At 38.7% G+C, this 24,048-nt stretch overlaps 1 protein-coding gene across 3 annotated transcripts in view; it reads left to right on the top strand.

Annotated features, from left to right (window-relative positions):
• Positions 1–24,048, top strand: part of ADAM23 (ADAM metallopeptidase domain 23) — a 177,587-nt gene that overhangs the window by 136,882 nt on the left and 16,657 nt on the right. For all 3 annotated transcript variants that reach the window (XM_032754785.2, XM_058439253.1, XM_058439249.1), the window contains 6 exons: positions 6,215–6,265; positions 6,984–7,047; positions 8,303–8,408; positions 11,451–11,570; positions 13,560–13,728; positions 14,887–14,998. In XM_032754785.2, coding sequence (XP_032610676.1) covers positions 6,215–6,265; positions 6,984–7,047; positions 8,303–8,408; positions 11,451–11,570; positions 13,560–13,728; positions 14,887–14,998 — 622 coding nt within the window. The remainder of the gene's footprint in view (positions 1–6,214; positions 6,266–6,983; positions 7,048–8,302; positions 8,409–11,450; positions 11,571–13,559; positions 13,729–14,886; positions 14,999–24,048) is intronic.

The following is a 24,048-nucleotide window of genomic DNA, read 5'->3' as shown; positions in this document are numbered from 1 at the left end:
CAGCAGGTTATTTAATTTCCATGTATTTGCATGGTTTTGAAGGTTCCTTTTGGAGTCGATTTCCAGTTTTATTCCACTGTGATCTGAGAGAGTGCTTAATGTAATTTCAGTTTTCTTAAATTTATTGAGGCTTGTTTTATGGCCTATCATATGGTCTATCTTGGAGAAAGTTCCATGCACTGTTGAATAGAATGTATATTCTGCAGTTGTTGGATGAAATGTTCTGTATATATCTGTTAAGTCCATTTGTTCCAAGGTATAGTGTAAATCCATTGTTTCTTTGTTGACTTTCTGTCTTGATGACCTGTCTAGTGCTGCCAGTGGAGTATTGAAGTCCCCCACTATTATTGTGTTGCTGTCTATGTCCTTTCCCTTCCTCCCTCTCTCCCTCCCTCCCTCCCTTCCTCCCTTCCTTCCTTCCTTCCTTCCTTCCTTCCTTCCTTCCTTCTTTCCCTCCTTCCTTCCTTTCTTTTTTTTTGAGATGGAGTTTCGCTCTTGTTGCTCAGGCTGGAGTGCAATGGTGCGATCTCGGCTCACTGCAACCTCCGCCTCCCAGGTTCAAGTGATTCTCCTGCCTCAGCCTCCCAAGTAGCTGGGATTACAGGCAGGTGCCACCATGCCCAGCTAATTTTTGTATTTTTAGTAGAGACAGAGTTTCACTATGTTGGTCAGGCTGGTCTCGAACTCCTGACCTCAGGTGATCCACCTGCCTTGGCCTTCCAAAGTGCTGGGATTACAGGTGTGAGCCACCACACCTGGCCAACATTTCTTAGGTCTATTAGTAATTGTTTGATAAATGTGGGAGCTCCATTGTTAGGTGCATATATGTTTAGGATTGTGATATTTTCCTGTTTGACAAAGCCTTTTACCATTATATACTGTCCCTGTTTGTTTCTTTTAACCACTGTTGCTTTAAAGTTTGTTTTGTCTGATATAAGAATAGCTACTCCTTCTTGCTTTTGGTGTCCACTCGCTTAGAATGCCTTTTCCACCCCTTTACTTTAAGTTTATGTGAGTGTTTATGTGTCAAGTGAATCTCCTGAAGGCAGCAGATGGTTGGTGAGTTCTTATCCATTCTGTGCTTCTGTATCTTTTAAGTGGAACATTTAGGCCATTACATTCAATGTTAGTGTTGAGATGTGAGATACTATTGCTTTCATCATGCTCTTTGTTGCCTGTGTGCTTTGGTTTTGTTTTTTTGTTTTTGCTTTCTAACTTGTATTTTTGTTTTATAGATCCTGTGTGATTTATGCTTTAAAGAGGTTCTGTTTTGATGTGTTTCCAGGATTTGTTTCAAGATTTAGAGCTCCTTTTAGCAGTTCTTGTAGTGGTGGTTTGGTAGTGGAAAATTCTCAGCATTTGTTTGTCTGAAAATGATTGTATCTTTCTTTCATATATGCTGCTTAGTTTCGCTGAATACAAAATTCTTGGCTGATAACTGTTTTGTTTGAGGAGGCTGAAGATAGGTCCCCAATCCCTTTTAGCTTATAGAGTTTCTGCTGAAAAATCTGCTGTTAATATGATAGGTTTTCCTTTATAGTTTATCTGGTGCTTCTGTCTCATGGCTCTTAAGATTCTTTCCTTTGTCTTAACTCTGGATAACCTGATGACAACGTGCCTAGGTGTTCTTTTTGCGGTGAATTTCTGAGATGTTGTTTGTGCTTCTTGTATTTGCATGTCTAGGTCTCTCACAAGGCCAGGGAAGTTTGCCTCGATTATTCCCTCAAATATGTTTTCCAAGCTTTTAGCATTCTCTTCTTCCAGCCGGGCACGGTGGCTCACGCCTGTAATCCCAGCACTTTGGGAGGCCGAGGCGGGCGCATCACGAGGTCAGGAGATCGAGACCATCCTGGCTAACACGGTGAAACCCCATCTCTACTAAAAATATAAAAAATTAGCCGGGCGCGGTGACGGGCGCCTGTAGTCCCAGCTACTCGGGAGTCTGAGGCAGGAGAATGGTGTGAACCCTGGAGGCGGAGCTTGCAGTGAGCCGAGATAGTGCCACTGCAGTCCGGCCTGGGCGAAAGAGCGAGACTCCGTCTCAAAAAAAAAAAATTCTCTTCTCCCTGAGGTACACCAATTATTCTTTGCTTTGATTGTTTAACATAATCCCAAACTTCTTGGAGGCTTTGTTCATATTTTCTTATTCTTTTTTCTTTTTCTTTGTTGGATGGGATAAATTTGAAGACTTTGTCTTCAAACTCTGAATTTCTTTCTTCTACTTGTTCATTTCTATTGCTGAGACTTTCCAGAGCATTTCACATTTCTAAAAATGTGTCCAGAGTTTCCTGAATTTTTTATCGTTTTTTTCTTTAATCTACTGTTTCCATGAATATTTCTCCCTTCACTTCTTCTGTCATTTTTTGGATTTCCTTGCTTTGGGCTTTGCCTTTCTCTGGTCTCTCCCGGATTAGCTTAATAACTAACCTCCTGAAATTCTTTTTCAGGTAAATCAGGGATTTCTTCTTGGTTTGGATCCCTTGCTGGTGAACTAGTGTGATTTTTTTGGGGGGGTGTTGAAGAGCCTTGTGTCATATTACCAGAGTTGGTTTTTTGGTTCCTTCTCATTTGGGGAGGCTCTGTCAGAGGGAAGGTCTAGGGGTGAAGGCTGTTGTTCAGATTCTTTTGTCCCACAGGTGTTCCCTTGGTGTAGTACTCTCCCCCTTTTCCTATGGGTATGGCTTCCTGTGAGCTGAACCACAGTGATTGTTGTCTCTTTTCTGTGTCTAGCCATCCAGTGAGTCTACCCGGCTCCAGGCTGGTACTGGGGGTTGTCTGCATAGAGTTCTGTGATGTGAACCGTCTGTGAGTCTCTCAGCTGTGGATACCAGCGCCTGTTCTGATGGAGGTGGCAGAGGGTGTAATGGACTCCATGAGGGTCCTTAGCTTTGGTGGTCTAATGATCTATTTTTGTGCTGGTTGGCCTCCTGCCACAAGGTCATGCTTTCCAGAAAGCATCAGCTGTAGTAGTGTGGAGAGGGACCAGCAGTGGGTAGGGCCCTAGAACTCCCAAGATTATATGCCCTTTGTCTTCTACTATAATCAGCTCTTCAGTTTGTGTGGGAGCTGGGTGAGGCCTGTGACTCCTGGCTTTCCCCCACTTTCCTGACAACCTGCATGACTCAGCAGAGGCAGCCATAATCCTCCTAGGTAGAGACCTGGGAATCTCAACCCCATCCCCCACAGCAACCAGAGCAAGACCCGCCCAAGGAGAGTCTGAGCTCAGAAACGCCTAGTCCTGTCCCCACCCGATGGTCCCATCTTCAAGAAAAAAGGGCTTTAGTTCTTCCCCGGCCTGTGAAGTCTGCACGCCCGATTGGTGCCCTCCCCCAAGTTATGGCCAGGAGGCTTCTCGCCCAGTTTAAATTGTTACAAAGTTCAGCTAGAGAATTCCTTCTCCCTGTGGAGTTTTACCCCCTGCTCCTCTGGCCACCCTCCCGATGGATCCCTATGGTGCTAGGCAGGAATGGGCTGCTCGGGGACCCAGTGAATTCTCAGGGCCTTTCTGCTGCTTCCTCTACCCCTGTGTTTGGCTCGACTCTCTACCTTGACCCAGTTCCAGGTAAAGTCGGAAACTTTTCCTGCAAACAGACCTTCAGCTTCTCCAGCAGGGGTGTGTGTTCCCACTTCCACAGTTGGGGCACTCACAGTATTTGGGTGTCTCCTGGGTCCTGCAGGAGCAGTCTGCTTCCTTCAGAGGGTCTGTAGGTCCTCTTTGGATTGCTGGTTTGTTCTTGCAGTCAACCTGGAGCTAAAATTCACAGTGCAGGCCTCCACATGCTGCTCTGTCCAGAGCTGCAATCTAGTCCTGCCTCCTGTCTGCCATGATCCTGATCACTGGTTGCATTAGTTTTAGAGTGAGTGAATAATTAATGATAGTTGATTAATGAGATAATGATTGTATTTTGGATGGCTTTGGATGGATTAAAGAAACCACAGGGATTTCTGCTCTTGTGTATTTCTGCTTTTTAGTGCTGATCCCTTGAATACTCAGCAGGTTGAAAAGCTGTGGCGAATGAAACTTGTATGAGAGTCAGTTATGCTTTAGAAAGGTGTAGAACCAAAGCATTTGCCTTGGAATGTTTGTTAGGAAATTACTGCTTCTTAGGAATGCTAAATTAGTTCTGTTATCTTTCTGTGGTGAACTTGATAAATGGCTCAATATGTGCAGCATAGAATAACATAGTCGTATCTGGTTATTGAGTCATTCATTTATTTTCTCTGTCAGCTCACAGTACTTGCACACCTGCCACATGCCTGGTGTTGTTGTAGGTACTAGGGCAGCAGTAAGGAACAAAACATAGAATCCTGCTTGCATGGAGCTCACATTATGATGGGGCAACAATGAACAAACAAGTAAGTAAAACTTATGAATTGTCAGTTGGTGATAAGTGCTTTGGAGAAGAAAAAAAAAAACAAAGAAAAAAGCTTGTAGACTTCTCTAAAAATAAATAAATAAATAAAAAGCCCTTAAAGCCCTTATCCTAAATTGGCACAGCCCCAGGGAGTGCCAGCATTGGAGGGGCTGCAGCTTTGAAGAGCGTAGGTCCTATAAAGGCCTCTTTGGGATGACGATATTTGAGCAAAGCTCTAACAAAGGTGAGGGAATGAGCCATGCAGAAATCCGGAGCGACAACGAGAAAGCAAAGGCAAAGGCTGTGGGTGGCAGCATGCCTGGCGTGTCCACATGGAGTCACATCAGCCATGGGTGAACAGAAAATGATGTCACAGAGATGACAGGGTGAGATAGTATAGGAGCAGATCATGTTGAGCTTGGAAGGTCATTGAGTAAGCTGGGAAACAGAAGATTGATGTGATTTGGTATTTACCTTTTTAAAGAGATCACTCTGATAGCAATGTAAACTCTAAGGTGACTAGGATAGAAGCAAGGGACTCAGGTGGGAGGCTATTACAGTAATCCAGGTGAGAGGTGGTGGTGGCTTGGACAGGATGTGAGCAGTGGAGGTGGAGAAAAGGGGTCAGATTGGAATTGTATTTTGAAGATAGAACTAGCAGGATTTATGGACAGACTAGATGGAGGAAGAGTGAGAGAGGAGGGGTGTAGAAGATGACTGTCGCCTTTGGCGTGAACAATTGGAAGGATGGAACATCATTTACTGAGAAGGTGAAGACTGAGGGAGGACCTCAGTGCACACTGCTGTTTCTTATTTATTTGCCATGCCTGCACTTTTTTTTTCTTTTTGTATTTGTTTTAAACACTGTAGCAGAGCCTTTGACTTGACCTTTTTACATTCTCTTAAATGTAGTCAATAAAATGTACAGAGAGTAACTTTGGGGGGAAATGAAGTATTTCTTTAAAAAATGGGCCGGGCGCGGTGGCTCACGCTTGTAATCCCAGCACTTTGGGAGGCCGAGGCGGGCGGATCACGAGGTCAGGAGATCGAGACCACGGTGAAACCCCGTCTCTACTAAAAATACAAAAAATTAGCCGGGCGCAGTGGCGGGCACCTGTAGTCCCAGCTACTCGGAGAGGCTGAGGCAGGAGAATGGCGTGAACCCGGGAGGCGGAGCTTGCAGTGAGCCGAGATTGTGCCACTGCACTCTAGCCTGGGCGACAGAGCGAGACTCCGTCTCAAAAAAAAAAAAAAAAAAAAAAAAAAAAAAATGATTTGATAAATAGACCTATAAAAAGAAATAACCATCACATCACAGACTGTTCTAGTAACATGTCTGCAGTTTGAAGAGGTCAGAACTATTAATATAATGGAGATATAGCACTTACTTTGCATTGAAAGGCAGAGTATTTCATCTGTTTCACTAAAGTAGCCTATAGGTAAAATGTCATGATGTCAAATGCAGATTTGACATTTTCAGAGAGCTGAGCAAGTTCTTGTAAATTAGTTTCTTGAATGTGTCCCTTCCTATGTACCAAGCTGATTCATTTCCTTCATTGTCCATTTTAATCTCTTCTACTTTTAACTCTGTAGGCAAGTGAATGTGACTTGTTATTCTGGTCTATCTCACCATAAACAGAGGAAACATATAAAACGCATGCACTATGTGGCCCTTACTTACTTATTTTGCCAATAATAGGATAAATAATTTGAATTAATAACCTATTTAAGGAGTTGCATGTGTTTTTCTCAATGTTTCTAGTTATATATATCCACCATGTTTGCGTTATATATAGTATGTACATTATCTGAAGATACCTAGCATGCTGAATATTAACTAAAAAGATAATATTTTGCAGTGCCCACCAAATCTTCATAAGCAAGACGGATATGCATGCAATCAAAATCAGGTATGCTGGGCTATAAATTTTAAGTATAATTTAAAAAGGATTCATTGGAAAGTTTTTTTTTCCTTTTTTGATAAATATTAATATAACTTTGAAGGGAATTTTACTCAAGTAAATTATTATAGTGGGATTCTAATTTACAGTTGCTTCATGTTATGCCAAATATTAAATATATTTACCTCTGGTGACAAATTGTCTAGATTAAGAGAAAAAAAAAAGAATGTAATGGCTGAAGAACTGGGAGTCTCATTTATTGAGTTGTGACCATCTTTCAGTAATTTCAGCCTGCCTGGTGTGAGAAAGAAAATATGACGATCTGTCATGAGTTTTTTTTTTTTCTCTGAAGCCATGTTATAACCTACAGGTGAGTATCATGATGTCAAATGCAGATTTGATGTTTTCTAACCATCCATACACAAAAGAAGCTAAAAATCATTTTGGTGTCTCTCACAGAAATGTACCAATTTTTTGTTTGCTGTAAAATTTCAAATTGTAGATGTTTAGTTTACATTTAGAGAGCTGTACAATGAGTTCTGTTTAGAGTTTTAAATTTTTAACTGTTATTATTGAGATGTTTGTGATTCTTATTGGTCGCTATAAAAATATTAGGCTATGAAATGAAAAAACTTTATCCAAGTGAACCAGAAGGAGACATTGTGGTAAAAACGTTGGGGAAGACAAACTGATTCTGTGTGCCTCACATGTGTGCTCCTGTCCCCAGGGCCGCTGCTACAATGGCGAGTGCAAGACCAGAGACAACCAGTGTCAGTACATCTGGGGAACAAGTAGGTCGCATCTCCTTGCTTGGCGGTTACACATACCATTTTCTCTTAATAGTGTTCTTCTCTGCCAGTCTTGCTGAGAGAGATGCACAACTTGGAGTGATATTTTAAAAAAATCTAGAAAGGATGAAAATAAAGAGAACTGTGAATCTTAGTCACAAAAACTATAGAAAACAACTGCTTAAGTTGGGTACTTGTCAGAACTGAGCAGTGCCATTTAGTGGCTGTGGCTCTCAGAGAAGGGGTGTTGCATTCATTTGCAAAGATTGGGTTGAGTACAGTGTGATTATCCAGCCACTTGTGTGATTTATTTTGTACCTTGGTTTTAACATTTGACCCCCTTTTTTTCCATTAACACACACACAAGTTAGCTTTCTGGTTTTTTACCCCAGGAAAATACCAGATTTATTTTTAAAATTTTGTCATTTACTGTCTCACTTCAAAGTGAAGAGATGCATGTACTTCCTGAGATGCAGACAGGTACATGGCTGTGATTCTTAGTACATTCCGTAAAAGTTCATGTGCATATCCTCTTCCTGACATTTACAGTGCCTCTCCAATAATATCAGTTCATGAGGGCCAGACGGGGGGAAGAATGAGAAATGAGTCTGCCTTTCTAGCCAAGGCTGGGTTCACCCCAAAGGAAAAGAAAGCACACAAAATGAGAACAGGGCTGTGGCACGAGTGATTTTAGAGTTTGGCAAATATCATTTATTTGACTGATTTACATTCAGTGCTTTAGTTTTGACAGAGAAAATATAATAGACATATTTGTATTTTGAAAGGTTTAATTATCAAAACTCAGGTGCCAACATAAAATCTCAATAGGCTACGACTTTATAATTATCTCCTAATATTGATATAAAACAAGATTAAGAATGTTAGTTTCCTGTGTGTCAGTCACTTCACCAATTCCTGCTGATAATCATTCCCACCTTCCATCCTCAAACTCACCAACAAGGATTGGAGAGAAATTTGTTTCTCAGGCTAAAAACAGTGTTGTGTTGGAGCTTTTTTGTATTAGCTTACAAGAGCCAATTGTTAAATTTTTGGGAATTTTGCAAGCCCATGGACATGGCATTGAGTGTGAAATCAGCCATGGAGAATTTATACCATGGAAACTTGCAAATGCTACAAATCAGGATGTTCTTTTTCCTTGTTCTGGAGAATCGGGTGTTAAACACTTACTGGCACACTACTGGTTATGGATAACAAAGAAAATGAAAATTAATTTTCTTCTCTTGCCTATCTCCAAAAGAGGCTGCAGGGTCTGACAAGTTCTGCTATGAAAAGCTGAATACAGAAGGCACTGAGAAGGGAAACTGCGGGAAGGATGGAGACCGGTGGATTCAGTGCAGCAAACAGTGAGTGGTCAGCTCTAAGGGCATAATCACTGGACTTGGAAGCCCTTCTTATGCAAGTGCAAAATGAGCACAAAATAAATGCTAATGATTTTTTTCTAAGTGTTCACCATTCCAAAATTTAAAGTATTTATTTTTAATTTATATTATTATATCTAGAGGCAAATGGCTATAGATTAAACTGTTACTATGCTACAGATTCATGCCATTTCTGCAACATTTTACTTCATTTTTGTTCTGATGAGATACTTTGCCAGAGCATTACAAATTAATACTAACTTTTAATTTTCTACCTTTACTAGAATGTATGGTCTATGAATGTAGTAGTATGCATGTAGTTTAAATGCAAACTATATAGACTGTATATATTTTTGCAACCAAAGTGAAATCTTACTGTATTTTTTTATCATTTCACAATCAGATATCTAATATCTACACCAGAGATTTTTTTTTCCCTTCCAAAAAGCATCTAGTTAGTACATATTAAAAGCGTCTTTACTCAGGAAATGAGATGCTTGCAGAGCACATTGATATTTATTTCTTTCTTTCCTTTTTTTTTCGAGACTGAGTCTTGCCCTATCACCCAGGCTGGAGTACAGTGGCATGATCTCAGCTCACTGAGACCTCCACCTCCTGGGTTCAAATGGTTCTCGTGCCTCAGCCTCCTGAGTAGCTGGGATTACAGGCACATGCCACCACGCCCGGCTACTTTTTGTATTTTTAGTAGAGATAGGGTTTCACCATGTTGGCCAAGCTGGTCTCGAACTCCTGGCCTCAAGTGATCCGCCCTCTTCAGCCTCTCAAAGTACTGGGATTACAGGCGTGAGCCACCATGTCCAGCCTGATATTTATTTGATTAGTTGAGGAAAGTTAGAATTCTCATTAATTAGGTTATTAAGGTTAATTCAATTACCGTGGAACAATGGAATCATTAAGTAATAGCCTAAACCTCTTTCCTTTTCCTTCTAAAGCAATGAAAATTCTCCTAATTTTGAAGCAGAGCAAGAATTTAAGGGAAGCTTTATTCTCAGTTAATGATCTCTGCTATATTTTACAAAACTTTGCAATTCCATTTAGTCTTTGATGATGGATGAGGCCATAGTAGGCAACAAATCTTTGACTATAATTTTTAAAAAATTAAACCAAAATAATAGAGAACAGAGCTTCTTATCTGATGTCTCATGAGTGCAGCACAGATGTTCCAAGGTATTGATCCTCAGTCCTTGAGGTGTCGGGGGATAGGAGCAAGGGGAGCCTGAAGTAGTCAAAATCCATGGGATTGGACATCTTGAATTTGATTAACTTTATTCATTCACTCCATGTCCTAGAGAATCTGATTATCTCTCTGTGTCTCATGACCTCAAAAAGTTTGAGAGGCATTGGATTAGATTATTGTAAAGGATAGCTTTTGAGTATCTGATAATAGAATACCCAATCCCCAATAAGTTAAGGGAAATTAATGTGTTTGAAACTTGAAAAAATCGTGAAATATATGGCCAGACACGATGGCTCATGCCTGTAATCCCAGCACTTAGGGAGGCTGAGGCGAGTGGATCGCTTGAGTCCAAGAGTTCAAGACTGGTCTGGACAACATAATGAGACCTCATCTCTATTTTTTAAAAATTGTGAAATGTATAAACATAAAAATAAATAACAAGTAAATATATATTTTACCAAATAATTATGAAGTGAACTCCCATGTCACTCCTACATGGGTCAAGAAATAAAACATTTCAGCATCCCAGAAATAGTGCAGATACCTTCATCCTGACTTTTGTGGCAGTCACTTTCTTGCTTTTCTTTAGAGTTTTACTGCCTAAGTTTTCATCCCTAATGCTTCATGTGTTATTTTGTATTTTGCTTCTCAAGTCCAGCATTTTAAGTTTTCTGTGGTGTGTATAGCTGTTGTTCATTTTTACTATTTATTTGTTTCTCTTTTATAAATGCACAAATGAATGAATGTACTATAGTTCTCCATTCTGTGTTGAAGAACATTTAGATTGTTTTCATTTTTTGGCTGTTAGGAACCATGCTGCTATGAATATTCTTGTGTATGTAACCTAGTGCACATTTGTACCTCTTTCTGTAAGGCCTGTACATAAGTAGAAAATTTGCTAAGTCATAGGGGTATCATTGTTACCAAATACTTTCAAACTGTTTTCTAAAATGGCTGAACTAGTAAATTCTACCATCAGTATTATGTATATAAGAATTTTGTTGTACCATATTTCACCAGCACTTGGTATTATCAGACTTTTTGCTTTTATCTGTTCTGGTGGGTGTGACCTGTTATATTAGCATGGTTTTAATTTGCATTTCCCCAGATTACAAGTGGAATTTAGCACATTTTTGTACATTTATTGACATGGATTTCCTTTTTTTGTGATGTGCCACTTCAATTCTTTGCTCATTTTTTAGGAGTCATTGTTTACTTAACAGATAGACTGGAGGTAGAGGTCCTCATGGTGCATGAATTTAACAAGGTCACCAAAGACCCAGATAATTTCTGCCCCTCCATCCTGTAACTCTTAGCATGTTGACTTTTTGTCCTTATGCTTTGTGAACTCATGATTGGGAAGTGGATACAAAAGCTACACATTCAAAGGTAGGAAGCAGGGATAGGAGCAAAAGCTCTTCTCCTTGTCAGTCTCTAACCTTTTATCCAGGAAACAAAATCCTCCTAGCCACTCCCTAGCCAGCTTTTCCTCACGTCTTCACAGCCCAGGGGCCACTTTTAACTCTAGGAAGAGGAGAAGGGGGAATGGATAGGAAAGTGGGTGTCGAGAATGGGAGTACCAAGAATAGATGAGACGGCAGTCATGATCCACCTTTAAGGGCTGGGCACTTTGCTGTTCCAAACAAAACTGTGATCCTCTTAGCAAAGAAGGAGGGGGTTATCACCTACCAATGATATATGATCAAATGTTTTTGCTTAGAAAGAAAGATAATATTTTAAAAATTTGAATCAATGTGGACCGAATCGTTTTGATTTTTTGAGCTTGATTCCTCCTGTCTGGTCTCTTTGTTTTCTTTACACATGTTCAGTGATGTGTTCTGTGGATTCTTACTCTGTACCAATCTTACTCGAGCTCCACGTATTGGTCAACTTCAGGGTGAGATCATTCCAACTTCTTTCTACCATCAAGGCCGGGTGATTGACTGCAGGTAACATATTAAATGTTGGAAGACCTAATAAGCCATGAGAATTACAAATTTCACAAAATGAAATTTCAAAAAAATCAGAAATCAAAGAGTTTTCTAGTTTTTACAAGAGGAAAGTTAATTTAGATTTTATTATCACCTTTCATATTGACAGTCACTTAAAAAAAACAAAGTTGTATATTGACTTGGCAGCTTACATTTGCTCAAAATTATACTAGTTAGTAGTAATATGGCCTTCTTTGTCATCATAATTTTCAGAGTAGAATTATGGAGAATTATGGTGTTCATTCTAACCCATTATTAAAGTTTTAAGCATTAGAGTATGCCACTATTTGAACACTGTGTGTGTATTTATTTTGTGACTGAAAAGAAAAAGAATTTAAGCTATAGTTTATGAAGTATATGTCTGGTTTGGAATACAAATACCTAATCACCTATAGAAAATATTTATTAAAATAGTATGTATACCTATAAGCAAACATTTGATATCCAGTTGTCTGTGAGTACAAGGCATGTAGATATGAGGCTTATTTTTGTTTAGCCAGGAAGTCATGTTATATTCCAAATAGGTATTGTTCCCTTCAAAGTAGTCACAATTCGAAGATACTATTCTCTTACTCAGTGGTATTGTTGTTGCTCAAAACACTTTTGGCCTTCCCCCTGCAGAATTGCCTTCAGCGTCTGCAAACTTTTACTTTTAGTATCCTTAGAGTACCATATCTTCACCTTAAGTGAGGTAATATAAGATTTGGGATTATCCAAAAGTAATTTTAGTAAATTCATTGGGTACTAAATTGGCTAATGCTGTCTTGGTCAAATGGTTACTTTTTTTTTCTGGCTTTTAAATGGCTCTGAAGACAATTCTAACAGGGTCTTAGTAAGATCCCTCCTGGAATAAATTTGTAGTCTCTAAAGCTAGTTACTTTGACGTATACAAGCTTTATTCGAATGTGTGTTTTCATGCCTTTAGATAAAATAGCCTTGTTAAGTTATATTGTTATATATACTAAACTAGCATATTTGTTAAATATTCAGCAAGATTTGAATGACTATAGCATTATCATTCAAATTCAAATTATTCCTAACTTTGAAATTTTAGAAGTAAGCACTAAAACACATGAAATAATCTTATGAAAACACTGTCATATATGTGGTCTGTCATTGACTGAAATTTTTTACACAATGGTAAGTACTTGCCTATCTAAATGTATCTAAACATAGAAAAGTCATTCTGCCCCTTTTCTATGTTTAGATACGTTTAGATAGGCAAGTACTTACCATTGTGTTATAATTGCCCACAGTATGCAGTACAGTAGCATGCCATACAGAAGTGTAACCCAGGAGCAATAGACTAGACCATCTAGCAGTGTAGGTGTATAGTAGGCTATACCATCCAGGTTTGTGTGAGCTCATTCTATGACATTTGCACAAAGACAAAACTGACTAATGACACATTTCTTAGAATGTTATCCCCATCATTTAGCTAGGCATGTCTGTAAATATCAATAGAAAATAACTGGTTTGTTTATTTTTTTCAATTATGGATAATCAGATCTTCTGAAGTAAGAATAATACTTTTCAAAATATTTTTTATTTGCTGTTTTTGTTCATCATCTGCTTTTTTCCACCATGCTACATCTGAAAGCCTTGGAGAGCTAATGATATATTTGCTTATTTTGTTCTCATACAGATACTTCTCCTTTAGTCTTAATGTTGGGTCTTGAAAACAAGTGAAGATTTAGAATATACTTTATGCAAATGACATTTTTCTTGTTAATGTGTATTGTAATAATGATAATGAAAGAGAGTTTCTTTTTCATGCTCTTTTATTAAGGAAAGGTAGGGAAAGGGGAAGAAGAAGAGGAGTAAGAAAATGCTAGGAGAAATCCACATCCACTGACAGCCTCTTCAGTTTCGTGAAGAGCAAGCCTCATTCATGTTGATGTTCTAAGTGTGGTGCAAATAGTTATATGGATATCTTTCTCGTTTTAGTGGTGCTCATGTAGTTTTAGATGATGATACGGATGTGGGCTATGTAGAAGATGGAACACCATGTGGCCCGTCTATGATGTGTTTAGATAGAAAGTGCCTACAAATTCAAGCCCTAAATATGAGCAGCTGTCCACTCGATTCCAAGGGTAAAGTCTGTTCGGGCCATGGGGTAAGTAGGTATCATTGTGACAGCTGGAACCTTCATGGTCTGGCATGGTCACAGTGGCTGGACTTTCATTTCAGCCATCCTCCTAGCTAACATGGTGAAACACCGTCTCTACTAAAAATGCAAAAATAGCTGGGCATGGTGGTGGGCACCTGTAGTCCCAGCTACTCAGAAGGCTTTGGCAGAAGAATCGCTTGAAACCAAGAGGTGGAGGTTGCAGTGAGCCGAGATGGAGCCACTGGCACTCCAGCCTGGTGACAGAGCGAGACTCCATCTCAACAACAACAACAACAACAACAACAAAAGGCCAAATTCAGCCTTGTTAATCGCAATCATGGTATTAGAATATTTCAGATTAAAAAGCTTCCTTGTTTGATTTTATCATCTCTGAATGTATTTCTCAGGGAGATAAGGGTTTAAACACTCCTGTCTCTTGTTTGCTGATTGTTACTTATTTCCTCTAGATTACAGTTCCATTCCAGCATGCTGGTGGGTCCCTGGAGAAACAGGGAGGAGACAGAGATAACTCTGGGGTCCTCAGCTTGGCTGACTGAGGAAAGAGAGTTACCAGGGACTAGGGGTGTGGGGGTGTGGTGGTGGTGGGGAATGCTTGTTGGGCAGGGAAAGTACCACCAAGTAAGTTTGGTGTTGGACATGGTAACGGTGAGGTCATACAAGGCATTGGTGATTTATGTCTCCTGGCCTTTTATCTCCAGCAGTGCTTTTGAGCCCACTGTCTATTAATTTATTGAATTAAGTGTATATGTTTTTAAAGTGTGTTCCTAGAAACAGCTACTTCTGAACAAAGTAGAAAAAAGTATCTTGTCAGACATTTGTATACTTAAGTAATATCATGATTCAATTTAATTTAAGAATAACATGAATAATTCAATTTAATTTAAGAATAATAATAAATAATAAGAAATAATTAAAGAATTTCTTCCTTTTACTCTTTTTCTTTAATTAATGGGAAAAAATGTTACACAATTCGATCTGTGCATTATTACCTCATGTCTAGTGATCAAAACCACGGGAAACTTTAAAAAGAAATTCCAAGTAGCTTTTAAAGCTTCCTCCCTGCCCCCATGTCTCTTTTACATTTATCACCATTATTCTACAAAATACAGTGAAAATGCCATATCTGTTCATTTTTCTTCACAGGTGTGTAGTAATGAAGCCACCTGCATTTGTGATTTCACCTGGGCAGGAACAGATTGCAGTATCCGGGATCCAGTTAGGAACCTTCACCCCCCCAAAGATGAAGGACCCAAGGGTTTGTGTGATTTTGGTTTCAATTCATGGAATACTGAATTCATTGACACTGTTCCAGTGCACCAATATAACATTCTAATTGACTTAAGAGGAGACACATAAGAATATCTCTTTTTGCTTTTAAAGTATATAATTTATGTTACTGCCAAATTAAGGATTCTGGTATATCATATTTTTAAAATGTGTTTGAATTACTTCTTAGTCTAGAACTGAGATTCGGAAGAAGTAAATATACACATTTTCTTTAATACAGTATTCTTTTTCTCTTTAAACCTTATTCTCTTTCCGTAGTCACAAATTATTTTGCAATTCGTCTAAGCTATGCTGTTTTTCTAATAGATCAAATCTTTTTGGCTGACATGAGGCTCTGGTTACTTTTCAATGTTGGAATCTCTCCAGAAGGAAGTTGTCACCTTACAAGCTCTTTTTGAACATTCTTTTGACTAGGAAGGAGTTGGAATTCTTCACAGAACTTTCATTCTTCAAAGAAAATATGAGAGATCTGGACCTTTGTTTTAATCAGTCATTAAGAGGAGAGAAATTAGAATTTTGGGATTAGAAAGAGACTCAGGGGCCACCTAGGACCACTCCCTATTTTCGCAGATGAGAAGGCCCGGACCCTGAGGTCAGGTCACTTACTGTAGTCACCCAGGTAGTGGGAGACAAGGCCGGGATCAGGACCTAAGTCCCAAGTGCCTGATCTCAGACTCTTGTTCTTTTCCCATCCATTATATCATTTTTTTTTTTTTTTTTTTTTGAGACAGGATCTTGCTCTGTCACCCAGGTAAGAGTGTAGTGGCACAATCATGGCTCACTGAAGCCTCAAACTGCAAGGCCCAAGAATCCTGCCACCATGCCCGGCTAATTTTTTATTTTATTTTTTTATTTTATTTATTTTTTTTTGTAAGCAAGTACATTTATTGAGGTTCAGAGTGGGACACACAAGAAAAGGAGTGAGGGGATTTCATTGATGTATTTGAATGTCACTAGGTCACAGTCAGGAAAGGAAGTAGGAAGGAGAACCTCTAGCAGGGACCGACCTTATCACATTGGTGCACCTGGTTGACTAAATTGGAGACTCACAGCCCTTTTATGGAGATGTTGAAGCAGCAGGAAAATATGTAGTTTTAGGGCTGCAACACACACTGTCTTAGGTGTGGTAAGCAGTTTGCTGAAAGCTCTCCACTTCTAGACCAGCCTCTCTTCTTCTCCTGATTCTCCAGCACCATGGGGTTTGCTAGTTCTGCAGGGCTGGGAAAGCCTCAGGTAGCTTATAATCATGGCGAAAGGGGAAGCAAACACGTCTTCTTCTCAGGGCGGCAGGAGAGACAAGTGAGAAGCAAATGGGGAAAAACCCTGGAGTGTTTATTTTTTGTAGAGACAAGGTGTCACTATGTTCCCCAGGCTGGTCTTGTACTCCTGGCCTCAAGTGATCCTCCTGCCTTGGCCTCTCAAAGTTTGGGATTATAGGTGTGAACCACTGTGCCCGCCCCTCTTACATCATCTTTTTTTTTTTTTTTTTTTGAGACAGAGTCTGACTCTGTCGCCCAGGCTGGAGTTCAGCGGTGTGATCTTGGCTCATCATAACTTCTGCTGCCTGGGTTCAAGAGATTCTCCTGCCTCAGCCTCCTGAGTAGCTGGGAATACAGGCACCTGCCACTGTGCCTGGCTAATTTTTGTATTTTTAGTGGAGATAGGGTTTCACCATCTTGGCCAGGCTGGTCTTGAACTCATGACCTCGTAATCCACCCACCTTGGCTGGGATTACAGGTGTGAGCTACCGCGCCCAGCCTCTTACATCATCTTATAATGTAGTCTGTGTTATCAGGAGTATGGTAATCATTTTTCATTATTCTCCCGATTCTCAACCCCTCATACAATTTTCAAAGATCTAGAAAACCCATCAGTCACAAACAGGCTTACTACAGCATCTGTTACATTGTACCTGAGAAACCAAGGAAATACTAGAACCAGTTTTTATATACAGGGATGACATTGTACATCAGCTTCTTTATCATGGTACTGCACAGTTTTTTTGTAAGTAACTGCCATGCTTTTCTCTGACAGGTAGGAAAATGCATATAGGATTAGTACCATTTTGATCAGCTTAGTTTTGGATGAAAGTTTATTGAAACTCTCTGAACTTCAGTATAGTTTATATGGGAAAAGATGATTTCAGATGCAGATGAAGCTCTGTAGTCCTCAATTCCTGAAGAGATTTAGGCTGATTCAGGCACATGTGAATTGTTCAGTAATAGTGGGTGTGTTAAAACACATTTTATGCACTTGCTTAATATGCCCATGATATTAAAATTCTGTAAGAATCATAATCACACCCTCACAGTCTATTTCTGTTCTCCTTCTTCTATTTCTAAAAGGGAACGTATTCCACTTTTACACTTAGTCTTTTGTTACTTTAAAACTAGAACAAAAAATTCTTGGATCCACCTTCTGAAGTTAGATTTAGAGAAGATTTAAGCTCTAACAAGAGAAGCCAAGGTTCATTCTTTCCAAATTTTCTCTCCACAGTGTATCTGTGATTTTTTTTTTTTAAAGATCTAGATGCTGTTTCCTCAAGTGATGTATAAAGATGCCTCAACGGATGAGCAGAGCTAAATTTACTTAGACTCTGCCTTTTTTCTTTAAGTAGAGTAGGGGATTATTAATTGACTGGTTCTATAATATCTATTCCCTGTTCCTTCACCCACCCATGCCTAAAAATCTTTGGAGGCATTAAGTAAAGAAAGTCACATTCTAGAGAAAGAGTACTCACAGCTGCCTTTTGTTTTGTTTTGCTTTGCTCTCTCTGTTTAATGTGGTAGTATCCCACACTATCTTAAAAAAAAGAATAACTTTTTTGATCCTTCAAGTAATACATACTTATTGTAGAAAAATTTGAAAATACAGAAAATATTAAAACTCAGAGGTGCTCAAGATACGCCTTATTGGGCCAGGCGCAGTGGTTCGCACCTGTAATCCCAGAACTTTGGGAGGCCAAGGGCAGGTGGATCACCTGAGGTCAGGAGTTCGAGACCAGCCTGGTCAACATGGTGAAACCCCATCTCTACTAAAAATACAAAAATTAGCCAGACATGATGGCACATGCCTGTAATCCCATCTACTTGGGAGGCTGAGGCACGAGAATTGCTTGAACCCAGGGGACAGAGGTTGCAGTGAGCCAAGATTGTGCCACTGTACTCCAGCCTGGGTGATAGAGTGAGACACTGAGCCCCCTACTCATCCCCCAAAAGAGAGACCGGGCACAGTGGCTTACACCTGTTATCCCAGCACTTTGGGAGGCCCAGGCAGGCAGATCACCTGGGGTCAGGAGTTTGAGACCAGCCTGGCCAACATGGTGAAACCTCATCTCTACTAAAAATACAAAAATTAGCTGGGCGTGGTGGCACATGCCTGTAGTCCCAGATACTGGGGAGGCTGATGTAGGAGAATCGCTTGAACCCGGGAGGTGGAGGTTGCAGTGAGCCGAGATGGTGCCATTGTACTCCAGCCTGGGTAACAGAGGGAGATTCCATCTCAAGAAAAAAAAAAAAAAAGAAAAAAAAGATAAGCATTCTGGTATGCTTCTTTCCTGTTGCATTTTTCTTTTTTCATTTTTAATGAAGACAATGGAGTCATTGTAAAGGTATCTGTTGGTTCTAAAATTATTAAAAACCTTATGAATCTCTAATAATTTTCATTAAATTGAAAATAAGTCATTAAATGAAATAAATGACCTAGTTATTTTTATAAATATTTACATTTCCAGAAAAATCAAGCCATTTTAGTACAAGTAAATAATAGCTTTTATCTGTAATAGCTATCTATATCTTTTTAACCTCTATTTAAAAAATCTATTAATATACTGGTAAAACAGAAACTAAAAAATTTTAAAACTTTTATGTAGATTTTATTATTTTGTTTTTGATTGTCAGATTAAAAGAAGATTCCAAGTGAGAAATTATGTGCTTTTCTTTTTATTCAGTTAGCAAATATTTATTGACTGTCTACTATTTAAAAGATAACATATGCTTCGCACACAGACACTCCATAAATATTACACTCTTCTCTTTTGAAATATGTAAAGGAAATGAGATGGTGCATGCTAGTGCCGCTTTTCAGTTTATCCATATTCATTTGTTTTGTTGCCTCGCCGAAGAGTAATAGGTAATGGACTCAAGTTTTTAAAACAATCAGTGTTTTATTGACTGTAGGCTCAGCAGTGTGTGAGACACTAGGATTTTTCTCAAAAAAAATGCATGTTGTGGCTGGGCGCGGTGGCTCACACCTGTAATCCCAGCACTTTGGGAGGCCAAGGCAGGTGGATCACGAGGTCAGGAGATCGAGACCATCCTGGCTAACACGGTGAAGCCTCGTCTCTACTAAAAATACAAAAAATTAGTCGGGCATGGTGGCAGGCACCTGTAGTCCCAGCTACTCGGGAGGCTGAGGCAGGAGAATGGCGTGAACCTGGGAGATGGAGCTTGCATTGAGCCGAGATCGTGACACTGCACTCCAACCTGGGCAACAGAGTGAGACACTGTCTCAGGAAAAAAAAACAAAACAAAACTGCATGTTGTATCTTTTTTCTCATGATCCAACTGGTTTGGTTGGCACCTGCCTGATTGAGCACAGTGTTTGGGCCTCCCCAAATGCTTGCCATTTATAATGGGCACCACCCACAGTGGCCAATCATATCCGTAGATGAAGGTTTTCTGTATAGGTGCAGTAAGAATATTAAAAATACTTAGTTTTATTTAATTTCAATATGCTTCCATTATATAGAGAAAAAAAATTCAAGAAACATAATGAAAATATGGCCTTTTTAAAAAATCATGAACATGATCATAAAAGATAAATTATACCCAACTGCCCTTTGGATCAAGACCAAATTAGTAAAAATGAAGGCGAATTCTGTGACTCCATCTTCATTGATTTGAGAATGTCAGAAATGAACTGATGTGTTTCGGGTATTTCTTTTATTTTAACTGTAAGTTCCTGGAAGAATAGGAAATTCAGCCTCTCCTGTGTAGGGACTGAAAGCATACCTGAAAGCATTGCCACTGTAGTCACCCTGTACTTGCTACAGTTGTCCGCTATGGATCCATAATTTAAGGCATGCTAGATTATTCACGCCAACTTCTCAAACCAAACTATTGAAAGACAAGAAATAAGATCTCAAAGCACAAACCATGTGAGCAAGGATTTTTTAAAAAAGATTTTTGTCACGTTACTTTATTTTTTCTACGTTGTTGTTCATTTCACATACAAAAACCCTTTCTTAATTTTATTTTTAATTTTTTGTATTTTTGAAGCCTAGTCCTTCTCTCAACTTGTTTCCACTGAAATCATTATAGGAAATTATTTTGCTTTGTTGTACAAGGACAGAATGTATTTTAACTCTGTTTAAAAGACCTAGAATTCTCTCCTGTTACAGGGAGACCCACATCAACTACCCCAATTATTGTCTGTATGTAGACACCTTCTCAAGGTGCTTACTATAGAATACAGTGGAACTTTTCTCATTTGATAGTTTACATCACCACTGTAAGAAGGAAGAGAAACTGGGACATAGCTAATGTTTTCAGTGATATGTATGGGCAGATATTATTCCTGGGAAGCTTTGGTCAGACCTTTTCATCACAACCACACTCATCAAATCAGAAATAAAAAGGGCCTTAGAAAGAATTCAGTCTAGACCCCTTGTTTTACAAATGAAGAAACTAAGTTAGTTTTCAGGGTTAACAAAGAGTGAGTGGCAGAGCCAATAATATAACAGAATCACCTTATCTTGAGCCAAATGCTTTTTTCTGTTATTCCATACTCCTGTTTTGAAGTCGAATAGTGAGGCTAGGCACAGTGGCTCACGCCTGTGATTCCAACACTTTAGGAAGCTGAGGTGGGTGAATTGCTTGAGCCCAGGAGTTCCAGACCAGCCTGAGCAACACGGAAAAACGCCGTCTATACAAAAAAAAAATTAAAAAATTAGCCAGGTGTGGTGGCATGTGCCGTGGTCCCAGCTACTTGGGAGGCTGAAGTGGGAGGATCACCTAATCCCATGAGGCAGAGGTTGCAGTGAGCCAAGATCACACTGCTACACTCCAGCCTGAGCAAGAGAGTAAGACCCTTCTCAAAAAAAAAAAAAAAAGCTGAATATTAAGTTATTTTGCTAGTTCTCATAGCACAATAGTAAGTAGAAAGCGAAACAATAACCAGGTAGTAATCAAGCTTATTAGCTGATCCATTACTTGTCAGTGGTGCTTTTTATGGAATTAGATAAGAAAGGAAGTATTATTAGCATTTAGTATTTTTAAAACAATAGTTTTGAAGTCTTATTTTCTGAGGTATTAACCTTGAGGAGTATTTAGTGTTTACATTTACCTTTTGCAATAATACATCCTTTTGGTGACTGTGTTTGTCAGTGCACAAATCTTTGATTTTATAGTTTAGATGATTAGATATATGAGAAGTTATCCTTGTCATATATGATTATGCTCATGTATAATTATGTGCTACCTGGATATTTTTCTCAAATAACAATGGCCTTATCAATAACCCAAGGATATATCAAGTTTAAAAATTTTTTAATAACTGTGAATTTATTTTGTTTCAGTTCAGAAAAACTCTATTTGCATTGACAGCATAAACTGAAATATATTCTTACATGAAATCATTTATTTTGCATCCTTTTAAATATTTGTCCATGTATCTAAAAATGAACTTTTTTTTTCTTTTATGGAAAAGAGTAAGGAGATCTGATTGTATGTATAATGTATTGAAATATGGAGCTACATACCAATATTATACACTAGTATATAAAGAGTTTATTTAGTATTTACTTTTCTTGTCTTGAATTGTAGTGGAATAATAAATCCCTGAAGAAAGCACTTTGGTCCATGGAATACAAATGATGACTTTGATGCCTCCTGCCTGTGAAGTATCAAAAGATTCAGGATTTTAACCCCCTTTGGAATCACGTGGGGGAAATAGTGCACCTTGTTAAACTCTCTAAAAATAAGGAAAAAAAACCCATTCAATTTCAAAACAGCACATTTTCAAAATGTCTGAAGCATGACATGTCTATAAAGGAATTATACATATAAAATAGAAAATCTTAAGAAAAGGAGAAAATGTATAGTTTTTGATATTTTAAACTTACCAAAAATTCTATCTTTTATCACAAGTAAACCTAGATAGCAGGGACCAAGACTGAAAATAATAATAAACCAACAAGTAATGGAAATAAGCAAGTAAACAAAAATGAAAACATTCCTCTAGGTAATAAACAGATTCCACAAACACATTATATTGAAAAGTAAGTGTATCAAAGAGTTAGGGAGCAAAGTTAAGTTCCTAATACAAGGATTGTGTTGTCAGCTAGAAGCTTTAAGAGTTCCATCTCCAGGTGTGGTAGGATGAGAAGGAAAATAAGATATATCATCGTGTGTCCAGCATAGTTCCTTGAACAACAAAAAAAGGTATTTAGTAGGTAATGAATGAATTAATGAATACATTACAAAATAGATAAATTAGTGTAGAAGTAGAATTTTTTTCAATGAGATGATAAATTCTTTGTAGCTATGAAAAGCAGCTGCAACTTTCGTTTTCAAATAGGTCCCCTGGAAAAATCCACCCACCCGTGAGCTACTCAGTGAATTTATGTCGAGGTGATGCACAAGTTCCTACTTGCCAAAACAAAGTTCAGCTCTCTCTAAAGGAAGAGAACAAAAGCAAAGCAAGATAGACAAAAAGAAAATCTTCACATCTTTAAGAGATAACCATGTTCAGTACAATGGCAAAGAATCAAATGGCACTTTACATGTATTTGCAGGATACTGTGTCACTCAAAGTAATGGGAGGGAGAGAGAACAGGGAGGGTAGGGATGCTTTTGAAAAAGCTTTTTTTCCCACTTCTAACTTGTTTTAGCGTTAAGAGTACTTATCAGTTAATAATGTAGAGATAATTATTCTTTCTCATTGGAGATTACAGACTATTATCTGTTCATCTTGAATACCCACTTGAAGCCTCTGTAGAAATGTCTTGTCCTCCGGTTGTATTTCTAAAACCTCCATGATTTTGTCTTGTTTCTGCAGTGAGAAATTATATCCATAGCAAAGACAAAAGTCTTTTAAAATTATTTTTATGTATCTTTCATATAGTTCTTACCATTTCTAAAAAATTAACACTCATTTAGTATCACAATTTATGGGAGAGGGTTTTTTTCTATTATTTAGCATATGTGGCTTATATAAAAATTGCAGAAGTCATAGGACTGTCATGTATTGCAGCTCTGAGAACCAATGCCTGAAACTTAAGCAAAAAAAAAAAAAAAAAAAACAGTTATGGCCAGGCACGGTGGCTCACACCTGTAATCCCAGCACTTTGGGAGGCTGAGGCGGGCAGACCATGAGGTCAGGAGTTTGAGACCAGCCTGACCAATATGGTGAAACCCTGTCTCTAACTAAAAATACAAAAATTAGCTGGGTGTGGTGGTGCGCACCTGTAGTCCCAGCTACTTGGGAGGCTGAGGCAGAAGAATTGCTTGAACCTGGGAGGCAGAGGTTGCAGTGAGCTGAGATCGTGCCACTGCACTCCAGCCTGGGCAACAAAGCGAGACTCCATCTCAAAAAAAAAAAGAAAAAAGAAAAAAAAGTTATAAAATAATAAATAATGTATATTAGTTAATTTAGTATTCTGAAAGCAAGGGTTTTCTAGGGTCTTTTTAAAAATGAGGCTTCATATTTTGAATACCTTTCAATCCCAGTATTTGCCTCCATAACTTGAAAATCGGAGTAGTTCAGGTGGTTTTGAGTTCTCATGTATTGTCATAGTGGGGAAACATTGCTGCCACCTTCTGTGTTGGTCTTCTTCCCTTAGCCTTCAACACTCTCAGGGGACTTTTCTGTTCTCTGTTGTGTCCCCATCTTTTTTTGTTTGTTTGTTTTTTAAGAAACCAGGTCGTGCTTAGTCGATGATAAAACTAGAATTTCTCCCTCACATTATTATCTTGTGATAAGATAAAGCAGTATACAGTTGCTTAACAGGGTTAGAAA

The sequence above is a fragment of the Hylobates moloch genome, unplaced genomic scaffold (genome assembly GCF_009828535.3).
Source record: "Hylobates moloch isolate HMO894 unplaced genomic scaffold, HMol_V3 SCAFFOLD_1, whole genome shotgun sequence".
In the NCBI taxonomy this organism is placed as follows: Eukaryota; Metazoa; Chordata; class Mammalia; order Primates; family Hylobatidae; genus Hylobates; species Hylobates moloch.
This window is presented reverse-complemented; position numbering and strand designations above follow the sequence as displayed.